Raw genomic sequence first — 18595 nt, 5'->3', positions numbered from 1 at the left:
GGAGGGGAGAAAAGGAAACCTATGTTCACAGACATCGTCATACGGGGTAGAGCAAAGAGTTTTAATGCAAGACATCAACACACATTAGGGCAAATTTTAGAGTCTAATGCCAAGATTACAGCTGCTCATAGATCAGAGTAGCATGTGATAGCATCATTAGGCAACACATCTCCAATTCTAGCACTCAGAAAACTGAGGCAGGAGAACAGTGAGTAAAGGATAGCCTCGGTGATTTTTAAGACAGCAAGATGTCAAACAAACAAGGACAATCCAATGGCAGTCATTGCACCATCCTAAATACTGTGTGGTGTGTGTGTGTGTGTGTGTGTGTGTGTGTGTGTGTGTGTGTGTGTGTGTGTGTGTGTGTTTTTGGTCCTAGAAGTAGGAAGGAGTCTTGTGAAAGTTATTATTAATAAAAGGTTCCTTCTAAGTGGTAAGGATAAATTCAGTCTGTAGGGCAGAAGAAAATATTTGCAGATGTAATAGATGTAATCTTCTTTCTTGAAGATTGTGTTTAATATACCTGAGTCTAGCTAGCTAGTCACTCAGCCATTGTTCAGTGACTTCCACTTTAATGGGGGGGGGGCAATACCCTTTCAGTGTGGCTATACCATTTATGAGGAAGATGGTTCTTTAGAAAGAAAGCAGCTATTGATCATTAGTTATGGCTAACTGGAGGGCCAGCCTCCAGCAGCCCAGGGTATGCAAAAAATTCAATGAAGGTAGTGAGGGCTAGACTTTTCTATCTGAGGGGAAAAATAAGGAAACACATACTTTTTTTTTTTTTTTTTTTTAGATTTATTTATTATGTATACAGCATGTATGACTGCAGGCCAGAAGAGGGCACCAGATCTCATTACAGGTGGTTGTGAGCCACCATGTGGTTGCTGGGAATTGAACTCAGGACCTCTGGAAGAGCAGCCAGTGCTCTTAACCTCTGAGCCATCTCTCCAGCCCAGGAAACACACACTTTCTGATGATAACTTTCTCTTTTACTTCAACTTAAGAAATCTCTTTCCGAAAAAAATCTATCTCCACACAGCTACATTCTTTACATACAGCTATATATCTCCCTTTACATCCATCCATCCATCTCTCTCCTGCATAGCCATATATTTCTATATATAGTTACATCTTTGTTATATAGCTCCACATTTCTCTTCTATACATATTTCTTCTCTCTACTCTGCTACATTCCTTCACACACTACTAGATCACTCACTCTTTACTCACTCACTCTCCTCTGTGTACACCTCTCCCCTACACCTCTTTTTTATATAGCTATACAAGCTCTCTCTTCTACATAGCTACTCATCTTCTCCCCAGCTCTCTCTGCACACATCTCCTGCTCTCTCAGCACACACACAGACACCGCACACACATACTCACTCACACACTCACTCCTTAACAGCTAAACTCTGGACAATTAGATGTCACATTTTCAGGGCCTGACCCATTCTCATTTCTCAGGCTAGGGAGGTCACATTGACCAGCCAGTTAGTCATACTTGGCAGTGCATGTAGCAGTTGGCTGAACCTTGAGCCTCGGATCATTGGAAATATGTGCAGAAAGCCAACTGCTGCAGGAAAGTTACGTCTTAATGTTGTCAGCCTGACTTTGGTTTAACAGACACTTGAGAATTGTCCTTGAGTATTCTCTGCAGGGGCAGCTAGTTTGTTTTGAGGTCTAGCTAAACGTGTGAAAAGCTGTCTTAGTGACTGAGAATACTGTTACTTTCCTGTGTCAGTTATGAAAAAGACTCTAGTATTATTTCTATTCATCAGAATTATACAGCTTAAGCAGAAATCATCTTCATGACCATCCACAATTATATGTGTGGCCAAAAGATTGTAAAACATACTACCAATGGGCTGTGGAAGAAATCTCACAGTGTTCTTTTTAGGAAAGAAATGTAGTGGCACAGTAGAAAAATTACAGACAGAAGTCACCAATTATTGATAGTTAGTGACCCCACAGCCTTGCTAAGTGGGGCTTCCTATCAGGAAGTTATTCGTCTGGTGGGTCAACCTGTTAAATACTAGTTGTCATCTGCTGTATGCTCCCACGGCCCTTAGCAATTAGTCAACATTGAGGGAACAACTTTGAGTAAGGGGCATTAGAGGCAATAATAACCTTGGCTACTAAAGGTAATTGATGTTCATAATAAGAGAGGCAATAAGGGTTAATAACTTTCTAAATGTCAAAGAAATTTCAAGTAATTTTTGAAAATTGAATAATAGCCACTATAGTTTTCAAAATATTCTAATTTTTTGAAAATTGATGTTCAATAAGTTATAGGTAAATTAAATTGCTATAAGTGGCAATATTTACTATCTAGAGTTCTTATTTCAGTATACAAATTATGTGTCGAAAGCACATAGGTGGATAAGATTCTTACTTCTGCTTTGTTTGTCCATTAGCTGCTAAGAAACACAAATGTACATAGGCTCAAGAAATCTCAGGTCTCTTAGAAACAGCAGACAACCGATTCATATGATTACAGGCAGGCAATGTGCCATATTCTTACTTTCAGTATACTTCTAAGTCAGAAATAAATAAGCAGAACAGTGTATTGTCAAGGTAAAATGTGGCAAACAAGTTTTCAACAACAGTATGCTTCAGATGTTTACATCTGTATACATACTTAATGGCATATAATTTTATTTGCATATAGAGCATTGGGTTTCCACTTTTATGTATTCTAATCCTAAACAAAGCCAACTAATCAATTATATTAGTAATTATCATATGCTTTGAGGGTGAATTTTCACATATCTATTTATATTAAAAGGCAGATACTGAAACTGTACTATTTAATGATTGTCCTTTTTACAAAAGAGTCATACGATTTTTAAAAATGAAGAAACGTCTGTTCATTTAAATAGTTTAAATTAAGAGAGTTTTCCTTCTTTGGCAGCAGTAAAAATACCCAGATTTACAATTTCTGAGGTTCAGTCCATTATCATCATGGCAGAGAGCATGGTGGCAGGCAGGCAGACATGGTGCTGGCTACATCTTGATCAGAAGACAACAGGAAGTTGACTGAAAGTCATACGTAGGGACGCTTGAGCAAAAGAGACCTCAAAGCCCACCTCCACAGTGACATATTTCCTCCAACAAGGCCATACCTACCCTGAGAAAGCCACACCTCCTGACAGTACCACTCCCTCTGAGCTTATGGGGGCCAACTACATTCAAACTATCACAGAAGAAGAGAAGAGAAGAAAAGAAATAAAACAAGAGAAGGTTTGCTAAAACTTCCATGAGTCCCTTCCCACCTGAGTATTAAACTGAAAAAGTATTTACCACTTAAATTTCATTAACTGCTTCCATGCTATTCGCTTCATTTATCCTATTTTTTTATTTCACCAAGAAAGACATCCATTCTCTCTGAGAACTTCTTTATACTGACAACAAAGCTCCGTGTTAAATAATCTTGGTCTGAGTTTATTTCCTTTCTTTAGGGAAAATTTTAGAAACACTGATTTCTAATAATGAAGAAGCTACAATTAGATTTCTAGTCCACATCATACACAGAGGCCTCCTGATGGAGCAGAAGCCAAATGGATTAGTAAAGGTGATAATTCCAACACTAATAGGAAAATGTATAGGAAAACTTTCTCTTAGCCTATAGGTCAATATAAAATTAAATATAAATTAAAATGCAAAGATCATGAAGAAAATACACAATAGTCTCTTTTATTCATGATTTCTCCCCATTTGATTATCTGTGGTCAACTGAGGCCTGGAATATTAAGTGGAACACTATAGAAATGAAATATACATTTTTGTGAATTTTGAAATTTTATGCTTTCCTGGTTGAATAATGAAATCTAATACTGCCTATCTCTGTCCTGACCAGGGTGTCAACGCCCCCTCTGTTGAGCGCACACCACCCTGGAGTGGCATGCATCAGTCAGTCATTCAGTGGCCATCATCATTATGAGACATAGTGTCATGGAATTAAAGTGTTTATGTTTAAACAATTCTCATTCTTACTTAATAACAGAATAGGAGTAAAGACTACGGTAATTTCATTAGAGTATATTGCAATAACTGATCTATTGTTACCTTTATTGTTCTCTCATATAGTTACTACTTATAAAATAAATTGATCATAGGTACAGATGTGTAAGGAAAAAGCAAAGAATCCTTGGGTTTTGTATTACTTGCACTTTCAGGCATCCAGTGAGATCTTGAAATGCACCTCCTGTGCATAGAGGAGACTACTCAGGTTGATGGATTTGACAGACATATCGTTAAAATAATTCTTTTCAATGAATCATCAAAGGCAGAATGAACAAATTGGAAAAAATATTTTAAATAATATAAATTAGCTAAACTTAAATATCTAAACTACACAAGTCAAAGTAGATAGTACTGAAAGTCAAATCTGAATTAACATGTATATAAAGAATCAATCAGCCCACCAATTAAAAAAACAAGTTAGAGGTAAGGCAGCTATTAATGAGATGTAGGGAGGTGGATCCTCCACATGCTGCTGAGAATAGTGTACACTGACCAGCACAGCACTGCCGAGAACCATCTGGCCATAATTAGTGGAAATGAAGATGACCTGGTAATCTATCCCAGGGATGCATCCAAGAGGAACTCGAGCCCAGGTTCATAAGGGGACATGCACAAAGGTGTCCATTGTAGCATCAAGTTAGAGGCAACTGACTGTTCTTCACTTCTGCAATGAAGGCAAAGGGTGATGATGCATCAGGAACTTCCTAACCATCATTCAGAAGCAGCAACCCAGTATGGCATGCTTGTGAATCTCTGGACATACATTAAAAACTTTAATTATAACTAAAATCAAGCCTGGGAGTAGTGATGAATACTTAAAATCCTAGCACTTAGAAGACTGTATGTTCAAGGCCAGCCTCAGCCACACAGCAATCACAGGCCAGACAGGGCTTCACAAGACATTGTCTCAAAGAGAAATAAAAAAATAAAAATTATAAGTAAACAGAATTGTATAGTAAAATGTTGTTTACATACATTAAAATCATAAACCCATAAAACAGCACCATTTATGTTAGAAGAGATCACTCACACACATAGGTTTCTATGACTTCAAAGCAGTGGTTCTCAACCTTCCTGACACTGTGATCCTTTAATACAGTTCCTCATGTTGTGGTGATCCTCCACCATAAAATTATTTTCATTACAACTTCATAAGTGTAATTTTGCTACTGTTATGAATCAGAATGTAAATATCTGTGCTTTCTGATGGTTTGGGGGGGGGATCATGACCCACTGATTGAGAACCACTGCTTTAGAGCATTGATGTAGGATAATGGTGTCTAATAGTGAGGGTGCTTTAACACAGAGTTAAAAAGAGAATGAAGGACAAGATTGCAAAATTTTTAGAAAGATATATTAGAATATAGAATTAATTCAATTCCTTGTAACTGGCATTAAAATATATAAATCCTATTGCCTGAACTACTAGAAAAATATTATACAATAATAAACATGTATACACGCACTACCCTTGTTTCTTTATTCTTTCCCAGAATGTGCCAGGCTGACATGGTATTCCTAATAAAGCTTATACCATTATGTTTTTGGTGGTCCCTGCCTCTCAAATGATACTCTTCAAGATACAATTTAACTTCTGCATCTCATACATCTTTTAAATATTTCCATTCATAAAAGTATCTGAAGCAAATTGTTTTTAGACATTGTTCCATGACATCTAAGACTTAGCTCTGCATCATGTCTTATGCAGGACTCCCTCTACTTGGTATGAACTTCCCAGAGATCAGAGAGATATATTTGAAACTCCCTGCCATGTCTAGAGTACTGGTGTGCACACAGGGAGATCCCAATGAACATCTAATAGATTTGCAGTAGCAATTTTAAATCTATTGGAAGTTCTGATTGCAAGAGATGGATAGGTGGGATCCTAATAGGAGGTTGAAAGATGCAGTGTTTTCTGTGTAGAAATAAGTTAGCAAGTAGAAGGGAATGGAAGATACTTCTCTAACTGCTAACAGAAAGGCATGGATCTCTTGTCCACTGAGGAGGATACAGCTATACATCAGCAGAAAGAGATGAAGCTGGCTTTAGCTTGCTCGTTATCAAAACTTCCTTTCTTACTTGGTGTCGTCTTGCCTAGGATACCCTTTTCCTCGACAAATTCCCATCTCTTACAGTATGCTTTTCATTCCTGATTGTTCAAGGCAATAATCAACCATTCCTACTCTTTCCTGAACATTTAATGGATTTTGCCTTTTACTTCAAAATCAAAGAAACCTTACCCAGTTCAAAATTTGCATCTTAAGTCTACAACAGCCCCCTCCCCGCACTTATAAGTACCATGTTTCTTTTTATTTAATACTGAAATATATAATTTGCTTATGATTACCTAATGCATATATTATTTTTTGAATACCAAACCGCAGTTCATTCACCATGTTGCCACAGATGCGAGAAATGCCCTCCATAGCGAAGCTGATTAAACGAAGCCGTGTTTTCTCACTGAGATTCAGAATCTCATTCAGCTGCACTGTGCAAACGATCTGAATGAGAACCAAAGGCTGGCTTTTGAAAAGGAACTTGAACTTTGTGTGAGATCCAACAAAAAGCTGGAGCTTCCAAACACAAAGCCATGTGTAGCTGCCTTAGTTCCACGGAAGCTGAAGAAGGGCAGTGCAACAGCTCCAGGGAATGTGACAGACGGGAACACAATATGAAGTGACCAAATCCTAGATTTGAAGTAATAAGACGCAGTAGAATATCTATTTCATCTGCTTCCTACTTTGGGGGTCTGGATCAGGGCAGACAAGTATTTTTCTTAGTTTTCCCTTTTGTGTGGTAAGAAAATGAGAAAAGTCCCATCATCAACTACTTACTAACATCACTTGGGAGCTAGAATAGAATGCAGATTACAGCTTAGAATCATAAGAGAAAAAACCTGAGGCATTCACTTTTGCATCTGGCTAGTAGAAAAGTGAGCCTGAGGCCTAAAAGGTAATCAATAAATGTTTGCTAAATGAATGCACGAGGAAACAGCAATGGACTACAGAGACATTACATCAGAGATATGTGCCAAGAAGGAAGGTATTCCCAATGCAGGCTTTCAGGGGGCAGGGAGAGGAACACAGACAATCAGAGAGGACTGTGTCTTCTTTATGTTGGAGCTGGTACCAGGGGATAGCCTCAGGAGGTAAGATGGCTGTAACATAAAAGCGCTGGGAGTCCAGCACTGCAGAGGAGACAGGCAAACATGATTTTAGAATTAAGATCCACTATAGAGGTGTCTGTCCAAATGTGTATTCAGCAACAGGTCTGAATGCTTGAATTCCTATTTGCTGCAGGAAGGAGACAAGGCAGGGGAGAGACACATAGGATATCACGGTAGGCTTCAGTGTTACACGCAGCAGAGACTAAATCCAGGCTCTACCAGTCATTCTGGCACCGATACTGACACACCGTTAATCGCTGAGACATCTAGAAGACGAAGATTTTAGTTTTCAAAGCTGAAGGTTGTGGGATGCGCGCTGTAGGCCTGTTTTGCAGATTGGATGTATGAGGGGCAAAACATACTTCACATGCTATATGGCTTTTTCCTTTTTATTATGAATGTGCTATATGGTGACGCGTGTAAATACACATGCGCACGTGCCATGGCTCTCATATGTGGAGGTCAGAGGACAACCTAGGAGTTGGTTCTCTCCACTGCCGGCTCTGGAGAGCAGGCTCACAAGGCCAGGTTTGTACACTAAGTGCTTTTCCCTAAGTCGACTGGCCTGCCTCACAATGTCCTTTGTTGTTGTTGCTATTTTTATTATTGTAATTAATGTTACTGTAGATTTTATGGTCGTAAGGTTTGTATCCAATCACCTAAATATTTGTCTTAACTTCAGGTGAAACACTTGCAATTTGCAAATAAGTGGCTTCTTTAATTTTATATTTTCTTTATGTGTATTTTTCCCCCTTTGATATTCTTGTAAAAGCTGCCCCAACCCCATCTGATTTTGTTTTAGAAGCATGGAGGAAGAAAAAGTCGCATAGGCTAGCTAAGTTGCCTGTGTGGCGGTCACCAGGCTGTCCTGGCTTAGAAACTCAGAAGTAAGGAAGGGCCAGAGTAGAACCGGGGAAGGACTCATGAGACAACTCCCGAAGGGGAGGTTTCCTGCATAATTCTATATAAGAGACGACTCTACTGCATTCAAATACACTCCAACATCTTCTCAAAGACAAGACTCCTTGGGGTTTACTTGTTTAAAAACAAAACCCGAGCCCACGCCTTTAATCCCAGCACTTGGGAGGCAGAGGCAGGCGGATCTCTGTGAGTTCAAGGCCAGCCTGGGCTACAGAGTGAGTTCCAGGTAAGGCGCAAAGCTACACTGAGAAACCCTGTCTCGAAAAAAACAACCAACCAACCAACAAAACAAACCAAAAAAAACAAAAACAAAAACAAAAAAAACCCCCGAGAGTTCCCTGTTTATTAAATGTATACAGAATTAAGACAGGATAACCTTTGAATTGGACAGATCAGTAAGAAAGTACTGTAAGATTTGTAAAGGACAAAATAATAGTGGTAACTTACCAACACATACCTTGGAATCAGCAAACAACAGGGTTTATTATAGCTAAGCAAATTTTCAAAAAGCTGTAGTCTGGAGGAAAATGTGTTAAACTGTGAAGCAAAACCATTAAAATGGTTGTAGTTCCTTTTGAGTGTTCTTCACCCCCACGTTTTGATTCTGACAGAAACAGGCCTCCTTGTGCCTCTGGTAGGCTGGCTTCCCAGTTTAAACTCCTCAGTACAGCGTTGTTTTGATGAGATGTAGAACTTTGCTTAGTTCTAAGGAGAGCAGACTGAATGTAAGTGCCCTGCTGGGCAGGGGAAGGTTGTGTGAGCGCAAAGTTTCACTTCTAATTTTGGGCCCAACTTTTTATGCTGAGGAAATTGTTTTCAAAGTTTAGCACCGTCTCAGTTTCACAACCCCAGACAGAAAATAAATCCACCTAGGAGACATTGTCTGTGTCTGTAAGAAAAAAAAAGGGGGGGGTTAGGGGTGGGGGTCGGGGGGAGCTGTGTCTGCAGAGCAAGTCTAGGGGATGTTTGACTAAAAAGGGAACCCTGGAGGATGTAGGACCTAGGCTCCTTTAGATTGCTACAAGAGCCACTCCTGTTCCTAGGGACCGCGAAAAGACATCCTTGTATTGACTGGAGGAGATGAGGCGCTCCAGAGGTGCAGAGGTATTCCAGGCAGGAAAGCAAGGTAGGGGGGTAAATGCTGCTGGGGTGGAACAAAGGCGTGGCAGGATCTCAGGAATGCCGAGTGAAGCCGCGGCCGCTCCCAGGGAGGGCTGCTGGAAAAACCCCGGTGTAGGGAGCGTTCTCCCTGGAGACGGCCGGAGGCGCGGCCCCGCCCTCCGAAGCCCCGCCCCAGCCAGCGTGGACCAATGGGAGAGCTGGATGTTAGCGTGTGGGAGGCGCGGCTGGGTTGCTACAGCCAGAGCTGGGCGGCGGCGGCGGCGGCGGGCGCTGCCGGAGGAGCCCGAGGCGCTGCGCCATGGAGGGGCTGGAAGGTGAGATGCCAGGGGAGGCGGCCGCGGGGTCGAGCGGGTCGGGGCCACGGGGGCCGGGACTCCCGGGGCCCGTGCGGCCGGACGGCACCGCGGCGAGGTCCCCGCGCCCGCCGATGCCGGGGCCGGAGCGGTGACCGCGGGCTGCCCGCGGCGCACGGTCCGCGGCTTCCCCGCGGGGTCGGAGCCCCTCGTCCGCTCTCCTGCAAGGCCTTCCCACCATTTTCGGGTCCTTCCTGACCCCCGAGTCTCCCTTGGGGAGTCAGCGTCTCTGGACCGGTTTTATTATCTTTGCAAACTGTATTCTCGGTGGAGGTTGGCGAGGTCCGGGTCGCCAGCCCCTGCTGGCCCCTCAGGACTCGCCCCGCCTCCTGCGAGCTCCCGACACACACCTTGGGCATTCCTGGGTAGCCTTCCTTCCACGTCTGCCGCGTCTTGGTCGGAGGGATGCCAGAGCATCTCCAAGGAGGTGTCCCTGGCCAGCTCTACACCGCGAACAATAGCTCCAGCCTGATGGTTTATTCACGAGGACTGACTAGGGGAAGAGCCAGCTTTGGTTCCTTATCTTCCCTTTTTCCTGGTGGTGTAACCATGGCTTCAGATTTTGCTTTGTTCCCAAGTCTTTCACTTTTTCTCCCTTTTCGTCCATTTTAATCCCGTCTGAGGACAACATTCGCTTAAAAACAAAAGGAGGAAAGAAAACAAAAAAACCACCTAGCAGTGGTAGCAACAGCTTCAAGATTAAAAAAAGACAGTATACATTTATGATAAACAAGCTTTCAGAATTTTGGGATCCTGGTTTTTGTTTTTTTTCTTAAAAAAAAATTCCACCACTTAACGTACTTGGAATGAGCAGGGGCACTGAGCCCTTCATTTTCTTGTTTTAAAGATAGTTATTTCAGGACATGGTATGAAGTGAAAAGTGGTAACTGATAACTTTTTTCAGTGATTTCAGTGCACCAGAAAGAAAATGCAATAATGTGATTATGGATTTTTATTTCATAGTTTTATTTTGCAGTGAAGCCCTCACCAAACACCTTGAAGGCGATAAAGAATTCTAGTTGACCACATATGGGCCCAGCTCCAGTTTTTTATGACCTGTGAAGGTCTTGATGTACCATTCAACTTTACATGAAATGAGAAATTGTAAAGACTTCTTTTCAAAAATCTTTTTTGGGATCCTCTGCAGGCAGCTTATTTTAATTATTTAAAACTATACTGGTGTAGAGACTGTATATAGAAAACAGGGCTGAAACATGGGTTCCAGAATTTTTATAATGTTATAGTGCATGAAGGGTGTTTTAGAACACTTCCCAGATTTTTACTGATCAACATTTACTGTGGAAGAAATATTCACCCAATGTTTCATTTACTCATCCTATTCATGCAAAGAATAAAAGTATAGCCAAAGCTCTACCCATTCTAAGAATCTTTACATTTTAATCTGTGCTAATATTGCTGTTGCAGTCTAAGTCAGAAATTTTGAAAATATAATTGAAAACTATCATAATATTCAGTCGCCTGTGTGTGTGTCTAGAATATACGGATCCTGTTGTAATATGGAATGAGCATGATTTCTGAGTCTGGTTTGTGTCAAACAGTACCAACCCGATCCAACTCTTGGATTTTTTTTTCTAACAAAATAGGATGCCATCATTAAATGTGTTTAATTGTAATGATTTAGGTTGAAATATAAGAAAATAGTTCTTCTTGTCTGGCAGAACAGCTGAATATTGGCATTTTCAAGTAGTTCAACATAATAAAAGCTCAGAGTGTTCTGTTGAGTGGAAAACTGTGCGCTTTTTTTGGCTTCAACCCCACCCCACCCCCACCTTCCTTAAAAAAAAAGTCAGTTCCTATTACATCACATTTTGCAGACTTCATTCATTCATTTATTCACCCAGACTTTTACTTTGTAAGTTATTTGATAGCTTTCCTCTTTTTTTGAATTCATAGGACAGTGTTTTGTATAAAATACTCACGTTTGCTTACTGTATCTTTGTCATTTAGCAAAAATATTCTTTGACATTTGACTTACATTTTTGAAAGTAGTTACTGGTCTCTTGAAAAAGTTCTTTCAAAGCTATTTTTACTCTTTTAAAGTAAATGTTTATTGCTTATAAATCATATACCATTTATGTTATTTTTGATCTTCTGTGACTTTTATGTCTCTGGAATTATCACAAAGTGAATTATTCAATTGCATACTGTATTTTAAACCAGTGTTGTTATAATTTTGTATAACCCATTGCAGAACTTCTGCACAGCTTGAGTGATTAGAGAAAAACCTTTGATCCCTTTTTCTGTGAAAGTGTACCCTGGATGTACCTAAGGAGCGTAGAAGTCATTTTAGAGCTGGGGACTTCTAATACCTTACAAGTTTTATCATCTGTAAGATGTCATTGCCTTCCTAATATCCTAAGATATGCTATAACAATTATGGCAGACATTAGGCAGGCCATTCCTCTTCTGGACTGCTGCATTTATTATCTTAGTATTGCTCTTCTGTATTGTCATACCTACCTAGTGGAAATCTGCCATCATGCTTATCTTTTGTTTTAACTTAGTATAAATGTGTACTGGTTTACTGAATAACTATTCACTTTGTTAGTAGCGTTCACCTATTTGTCATTGCTGTGGCTTTTGATTGATGCTGAGTTGGAATTCAGGTATTTTAATGGCCAGAAAGGTTCAAAGAAGCTTTTATCTAAACTTTTGTTTTCTTGTTGTCTTTGTTTCTTGTTGTCTTTTTTATTTTTTTCTCCGTGATTTGGGAATGTATATTTTTTTGGAAATTTATTTTTGTGTATGAGTGTTTGGCTTACATGTATGTACATGCACTATGTCTATGCCTCGTGCTGACAGAGATCAAAAGGAAGCATCAAATCCCCTGGAACTATGGTTACTGACTATTGTGAACCCCCATGTTGGTATTGGGGTTGGAACCCTCGGTCCTTTGCAAGAGCAAAAGTGCTTACTAGTACTCTTTACCGTTTGGCCGTCTCTCTAATCCACAATTTGGGCATATCATTCAAATCAGAATCTCAGTTATCTCAGCTATAGAAAGCAAAGCTATTAAACATTAAACCTCACCAACTCTGTTAAGTGTTAAACATGCATAGAAAAAAAACATTAGTTAAATGTCAGGTGCTTTGAAGTACATATTTATTCAATGGATGAAGACTAAGGAAGCATGTTAGATGCTTAAGAGTATTCAGTTATAGCTAAAACATTGCATGCCATCTCTCCTGGCCTACCAGGTGAGTCCCACATAACTGTGCCCAAGAGGAACAAAAGCAGAGACCTCAAATGCATATATACGGTGAAGATTAAAACTATGAGTTCAAGGCCAGCCTGGTCTACAGAGTGAGATCCAGGACAGGCACCAAAACAACACAGAGAGACCCTGTCTCGGGGGCAAAAAAAAAAAAAAAAAAAAAAAAAAAAACTATGGCAAATGTAGAGGAAAATCAAAGGGAGGGTAAATTGGAAGATAGTTCTGAGATTGGAAAATGAGCTACGACTTTTTGGTACATGAGAGAAAAAAGATTCCTGACTTAATGACTTTGGTTTGAAATATGTTTGTGTAGTTCTTGGGAGTATCAGATTTAAAATAAACAAACCTCAGAGTTAACTTGGAAATTATTTACCTGAAAGTTTTAGTGGTTATCACTAGCAAGAGGGAGCCATTGCCTAGGCAAATCATACTTAACAAAGTGAGAAAAGAAGCTACTTACAAAATTCCATGTTTTGGGGTTAGGTAGAATGGGAAATTGAATGGGCGGAGTTTTTAGAGGAGTTTTAAAACTTGCCAAAAAAAAAAAAAAAAGAATGTGGGGAAGAAACAATATTTATGAAGAAACAAATGAACTAGAAGAAGCTTATAGTATCTGAGTATAGGTAGGAAATCTAGTTCAAACCTGCCAAATCCTGCTTAGGTGGTGAAACCTGGGGAATTCAGGATTGGGAAGAAATACAGAAGCCTAAAGAGGAAGAACATTAAAAGTCAAAAAAGATTTGTGAACAGGACTTTATGCTATGAAAAAGCCTAGTCAATGAGGGTGCAAAAGAAGTAGTTAAACATGACAGTTAATAGATTGATGGTGAGTAGTTACCTCCCATTTCTTAGTCTCTGTTACTATTAGTTTTCCCTGCTCTTGTCTACTTCCCAAAAATAGCCTTGCTATCTTTCCCATATTCTTCTTTTTCTTCTTTTTGTGGTTAATCCTCTGACATTTTATTAGTTTCAATTCACTTTTCTCCCTAGTATTTGAAGAGTAGGGTCTCTGTAAGATTAGGGTTCTTGTTTTTATTTTATTTCATTTTATTCTTTTGCCTTTAGCTGCATATGTCTTAGAACATTCTATCTAATGCAAGAATATCAACTAGTATTTGTTGAATCAAGTAAGAGGCCTGCTTTAATTTAGTGGATAGGCTTAGAAAGTGTGCCTGTAATTGTGTAGGGAGGGAGTGAGAGGGAGAGACTAACCAAACAACGTCAGTATTTGAAAATATACTACTCAGGACATTGGTCTTAAGTATTTCTTGGGTGTAAAAGGATTACTGATGAAATGAGTGTAAGAAAATACCAGCACTCTACGTCTATTTTTTTTCTTAATTGAGGAAGTAAGAAAACTCATTTAACTTTGTTTAATATAACTTTTCATAAATATTTGCCCATATAATAAGGAGTTTGAGAATGATTTATGAAAAGGAGAAACAGGTTTCTGTTCAGACTGGGTAGAGAGGGAAATAAGACTAGGAAGGAACTTAGAGCAGTGTCTCTGTGTCTGCCACATCCCTTTTCAGCTCCTCAGTGGATACCTGGAACCAGCCCTCAGGTGCTGTGATTTTCATGTATGCACTTAGCAAAGAAAAAAATTGAGCTTGTATATTAGAAATACTAAGAGATTGACAATAAATTGAATAATTATACTCTGACATTAACTATGAAAATGTGGTTTTGAGAGAGCATGTCAAGATAAAAGTTAGTTTCTTGGATTGTAGTTGAATAGGTCAATGAAACTGCAGTAAAAGAAACCCTAGATTAAGAAAAGAAGTCAGAATTATTCTGAGATAAGATATTGATTGAGAGAGAGCTGGAAATCAGAGAAAGCTTGAGTGCTTTAAGAAAATTTTAATCTTTTAAATTATATTTATTAATCCAAAGTCAGATAATTCAAGTGGTATGGAGGGTGAAGGTTATGCACAGAATAACGTAAGTGTATATGTGGAAGTCTAACGTGATTTGAAAAGGGAAATTTTGAGACGTTTTGGAGATAGTAGGTCTGAAAGGAGACCGTCTGTAAAGGATCTTGGGAAGAAAGTTATATGACAAATTCAAGAGTTCTGTTACATGCTAAAAGTTGGATTCAGATGAGCTGTGGTCCTTTATAATTTATAAGACTACCTGTAAGCAAATTGGTGTACAATAATGAATACCAGAATTGCTTCTGTTTTCCAAAATTTCTTTTGAAATTGTTTCTCCTATGAATTGTATACATTTTAGATTATTACAACTATTTTGGATAGTATATTATTTCATCTCACCAATATTATATACTAGTATTACATAAAAGTATAATTATACAAGTTTTGAAGCTAATACATACTAGAACTCTTAATAGAATCAAGTTTGTGCTAGATAAGTTTTACCAAGATTGGTTTTCTGAGTTATACTAAAGTATTTTTAAGTAAAATATTTTTCTTATATTTTGGCAATTTTATATGTATGTGCAATGTATTATGATCATATCCACCCAGACTCTTCCTTCCTACTTCCCAGAGACACTTGCCAACACATCCCCATGTCTTCATATTTTTTCCTTATTTATTATTTTAATAACCATTGAGTCCAGGCTCAACGTATATATATGCATATAATGTAGCTTCAGTGACTTCTAAGTGCAGTGTCTGTTTCTTTTCCTGAGAAAAGCATTTCATAGCAGTCCTTCCCATCTTTCACTTGTTGCATTCTTTTAGCACCCTTCTCTGAGATATTCTGTGAGTCCTGGTTAAGCCCTCAGCAGTCACTTATTCTCAGCACTTTGACTGCTTTTGAATCTCTACATAAACTACTGCCCACTTGAGAAGAAGCTTCTTTAGCCAAGCTGAAGACAGTACTAATCTATGGATATAAATGTAAATATTTAGAACACTATTTGACAATATGTCTGTTTAGTAAGACAACAGTTATAGGCTCATTCTGGAGTCCACGGCCCTTGAGCCAGGGACTTTTGACCAGATTTACCGGTACCAGTCATGAAGCCATCCCGTTGATCAGGCCTGAAATCCAATTAAAAAGTAGTTGGTTTCCTCATATCCTTCATGCAACTATTGCCAGGCAAGTTGGTATTATAACACCTGAGTCCAGCACTGGATAAGACTGCATATGTTTTTTCTCCCCCAGTGGCCCTCCTGTGGTGGTTTGAATGAAAGTGACTGCCATAGGCTGATAGGGATTGGCACTGTTAGGTGGTGTGGCCTTGTTAGAGGAAGTGTGTTACTGAGGGTGGGCTTTGAGGTTTCAAACCAGGCCCATTGTCGCTGTCTCTTCCTGCTGCCTACTGCCCCAGATGTAGAAATCTCAGCTTTGTCCAGCACCACGTCTGCCTCTGTGCCACCATACTTCTTCCTACAATGATGATAATGGACTAATCTTTGGAATCTGCAACCTAGCCCTAATTAAATGTTTTCCTTTGTAAGAGTTGCCATAGTCATAGTGTCTCACAGCAGTTAAACCCTAAGACACCTCCATAGCACCCTTTTGCACTATTGAAAGCTTGCCACCAGGGAAGAAGTTTTCAGGGCAGTTCTAGCTTGATGTCTACATGTCTTGCAACCAAAGGGTGTCCTGTCTTTGGCAGTAGGGTCTCACCATCTAGTAATAGTGGGTAATCAATCAAGAGCAATGGCAATATCTTTGTTGGTTTATGGGCCTGTGGGACCTCTATGACCAGTAACTAGTCAAGAAGTATCCTGTATATGGCACTGAAATTTCATTTAATATCCCATGTCTTTTGGGGGAATCATTGTCCACCCATGCAGGGTACCAGTGGTACAATAAAGTCTTTGTTGACGTGTTTCCACCAATTGATTAGAGTGCTTTTTTCCAACAGGGTTTGGTCTCTGCTACAATTTTCACCCCTTGAATGTCAACTCTGCCGTATTTTTATGTGCTTTAAGATTTGCTAGATTTTGGCACTGAGGAGAACTTAGTGGAATTTGCATAACTCAGAAAGTATGAGTATTATGTAAGGTAAAGCGTTTTATTATGTGACATCCTAATTGTAAATTTTAGGTAGATTTAATGCATATTATCCATATGTGACAGATGCTAAGCTAAGCCTATCCATATGATTAGCTACATAGTTATTTCTAGTTCAACTGATGATGACCTCTAACAAGAAGGAAGAGTACATTTTCTTGGTATAGATCCTTTGACATTCTCAGTTCTCTGTCTGGACACTTGGAAGTGATTTCATCAGCATAGTACATACTACCTGAGGTGTTTGTTTTCCATACACATTGGCTTATTCATTCTTATATCTGAGGAATTTAAAAAATACAAGAGACAGAAGTGTTTTGTTATCCATTCATATTTCCTACGAATGCAGTTGTGATGTTTTGATATGTTGTAGATAAAAAAGAGCCACATGCATCATGTAACTTAATACCCTTATTTTATACCAGAGAGCTGCAACTTAAAGTTAGATAATATAAGACAGATTCCAGTTATTTTTCTACTACACTGTACTGCTATTACTGTTATACCTTTTAAATGATTTCATAGAACAAAATGTAGCTTTTAGTTTTTGAGACCTAATTTATTTATCATAACCACTTTGTGTAAGTTTTTAGTAGGTCTTGGTATCAATTGATATGCACATGTTGGTAAATCAAAAGGAAATTAGAAATTTGTGTTTTTCTTATTTTGAAAAACCTTCCCCCCTTTTATTGAGGTTATTACCTGTGGTGCTTTAAATGAGGATGGCACCCCCATAGGCTCATATAATTTAATATTTGGTCCCTAGTTGGTTGAACTAGTCAAGAAGGATTAGAAGGCGTGGCTTCTGTGTTGGAGGAGATATGTCGCTAGGAGTAGGCTGTGAAGTTTTAAGGCCCATGTCATTCCCAGCTAGAGCTTTTTCTGCTCTGTGGTTGCTGTCTCAGCATGTAAGCTATCAGCTACTGCTCCAGTGCCCTGACTACCTGCCTGCCACTGTACTCTCTGCCGTAATTGTCATAGACTGGCCCTCTGAACTGTAAGCTCCCAATAAACTTTTTCTTCTGTAAGGTGCCATGGTCATAATATCTTCACAGCAACAGAGAAATAACCGAGACAGAAGTTGGTACCAAGAAGTGGGCTATTACTCTGACAGGCCTGGCCATATTGTTGGAAGGCCTGTGGAAGACTTGGGGACCTTGAACCAGGAAAATGATGGAATGCTGTAAGGTGAGGTCCCATGGGCCATCCTAGTAGGAGTTTTGAAGACTGGTGCTGAGAGCACTGTGGACTATGGAGGCGGCTCAGGAGGTTTCAGAGGAAACAATATTAACAACTGAGGTAGAGAACATTCTTAGGATAGTTTAGCCAAGAATGTGGCTGCTGCTTTTTCCATTGGTCCTAAGAATGCCCCTAATTTAAAGGCTTTTGGACTAATTTTATTGCTAGAAGAGATCCCAAGACAGCCTAATATTGACTCTGTCACTTGGAAGTTGTAGTTTGGAAGTATGTATGTTGGAAGTATGTAGTTTGCTTTTTCCTTTTATAGGGGGTTACCACTACAAGATTATCTTAGTCTCAGAAGAGACTGGACTTTTAAACTGTGCTGAGACTGAAGGACTGGGGAGTTTTGAAGTTGAACAAAATGCATTTTGATATGGCCATAAGCCTCTGGAGGTTAGGGAATGGAATGTGGTAGTTTGAATGAGACGGGCCTCTATGGCTCATCATGTGTTTAAATACTTGGTCCCCAGTTGGTGGAACTGTTTGGGAAGGATGTGGTCTGCTTGTAGGAGGAGGCACATTTCACTGGGGGCTGGC

The 18595-nt window shown here is 39.5% G+C and overlaps 1 protein-coding gene across 2 annotated transcripts in view; it reads left to right on the top strand.

Moving 5' to 3' along the window:
- The first annotated feature begins 9443 nt into the window (after positions 1-9443).
- Positions 9444-18595, top strand: part of Zc2hc1a (zinc finger C2HC-type containing 1A) — a 39563-nt gene continuing 30411 nt past the window's right edge. For both annotated transcript variants that reach the window (XM_052716337.1, XM_052716338.1), the window contains exon 1: positions 9444-9552. In XM_052716337.1, the coding sequence (XP_052572297.1) occupies positions 9537-9552 (16 nt within the window). In that variant the 5' untranslated portion in view covers positions 9444-9536. The remainder of the gene's footprint in view (positions 9553-18595) is intronic.

The sequence above is a fragment of the Peromyscus californicus genome, unplaced genomic scaffold, assembly GCF_007827085.1.
Source record: "Peromyscus californicus insignis strain IS unplaced genomic scaffold, ASM782708v3 Scaffold_5__1_contigs__length_169319896, whole genome shotgun sequence".
Classification (NCBI taxonomy): domain Eukaryota; kingdom Metazoa; phylum Chordata; class Mammalia; order Rodentia; family Cricetidae; genus Peromyscus; species Peromyscus californicus.
This window is presented reverse-complemented; position numbering and strand designations above follow the sequence as displayed.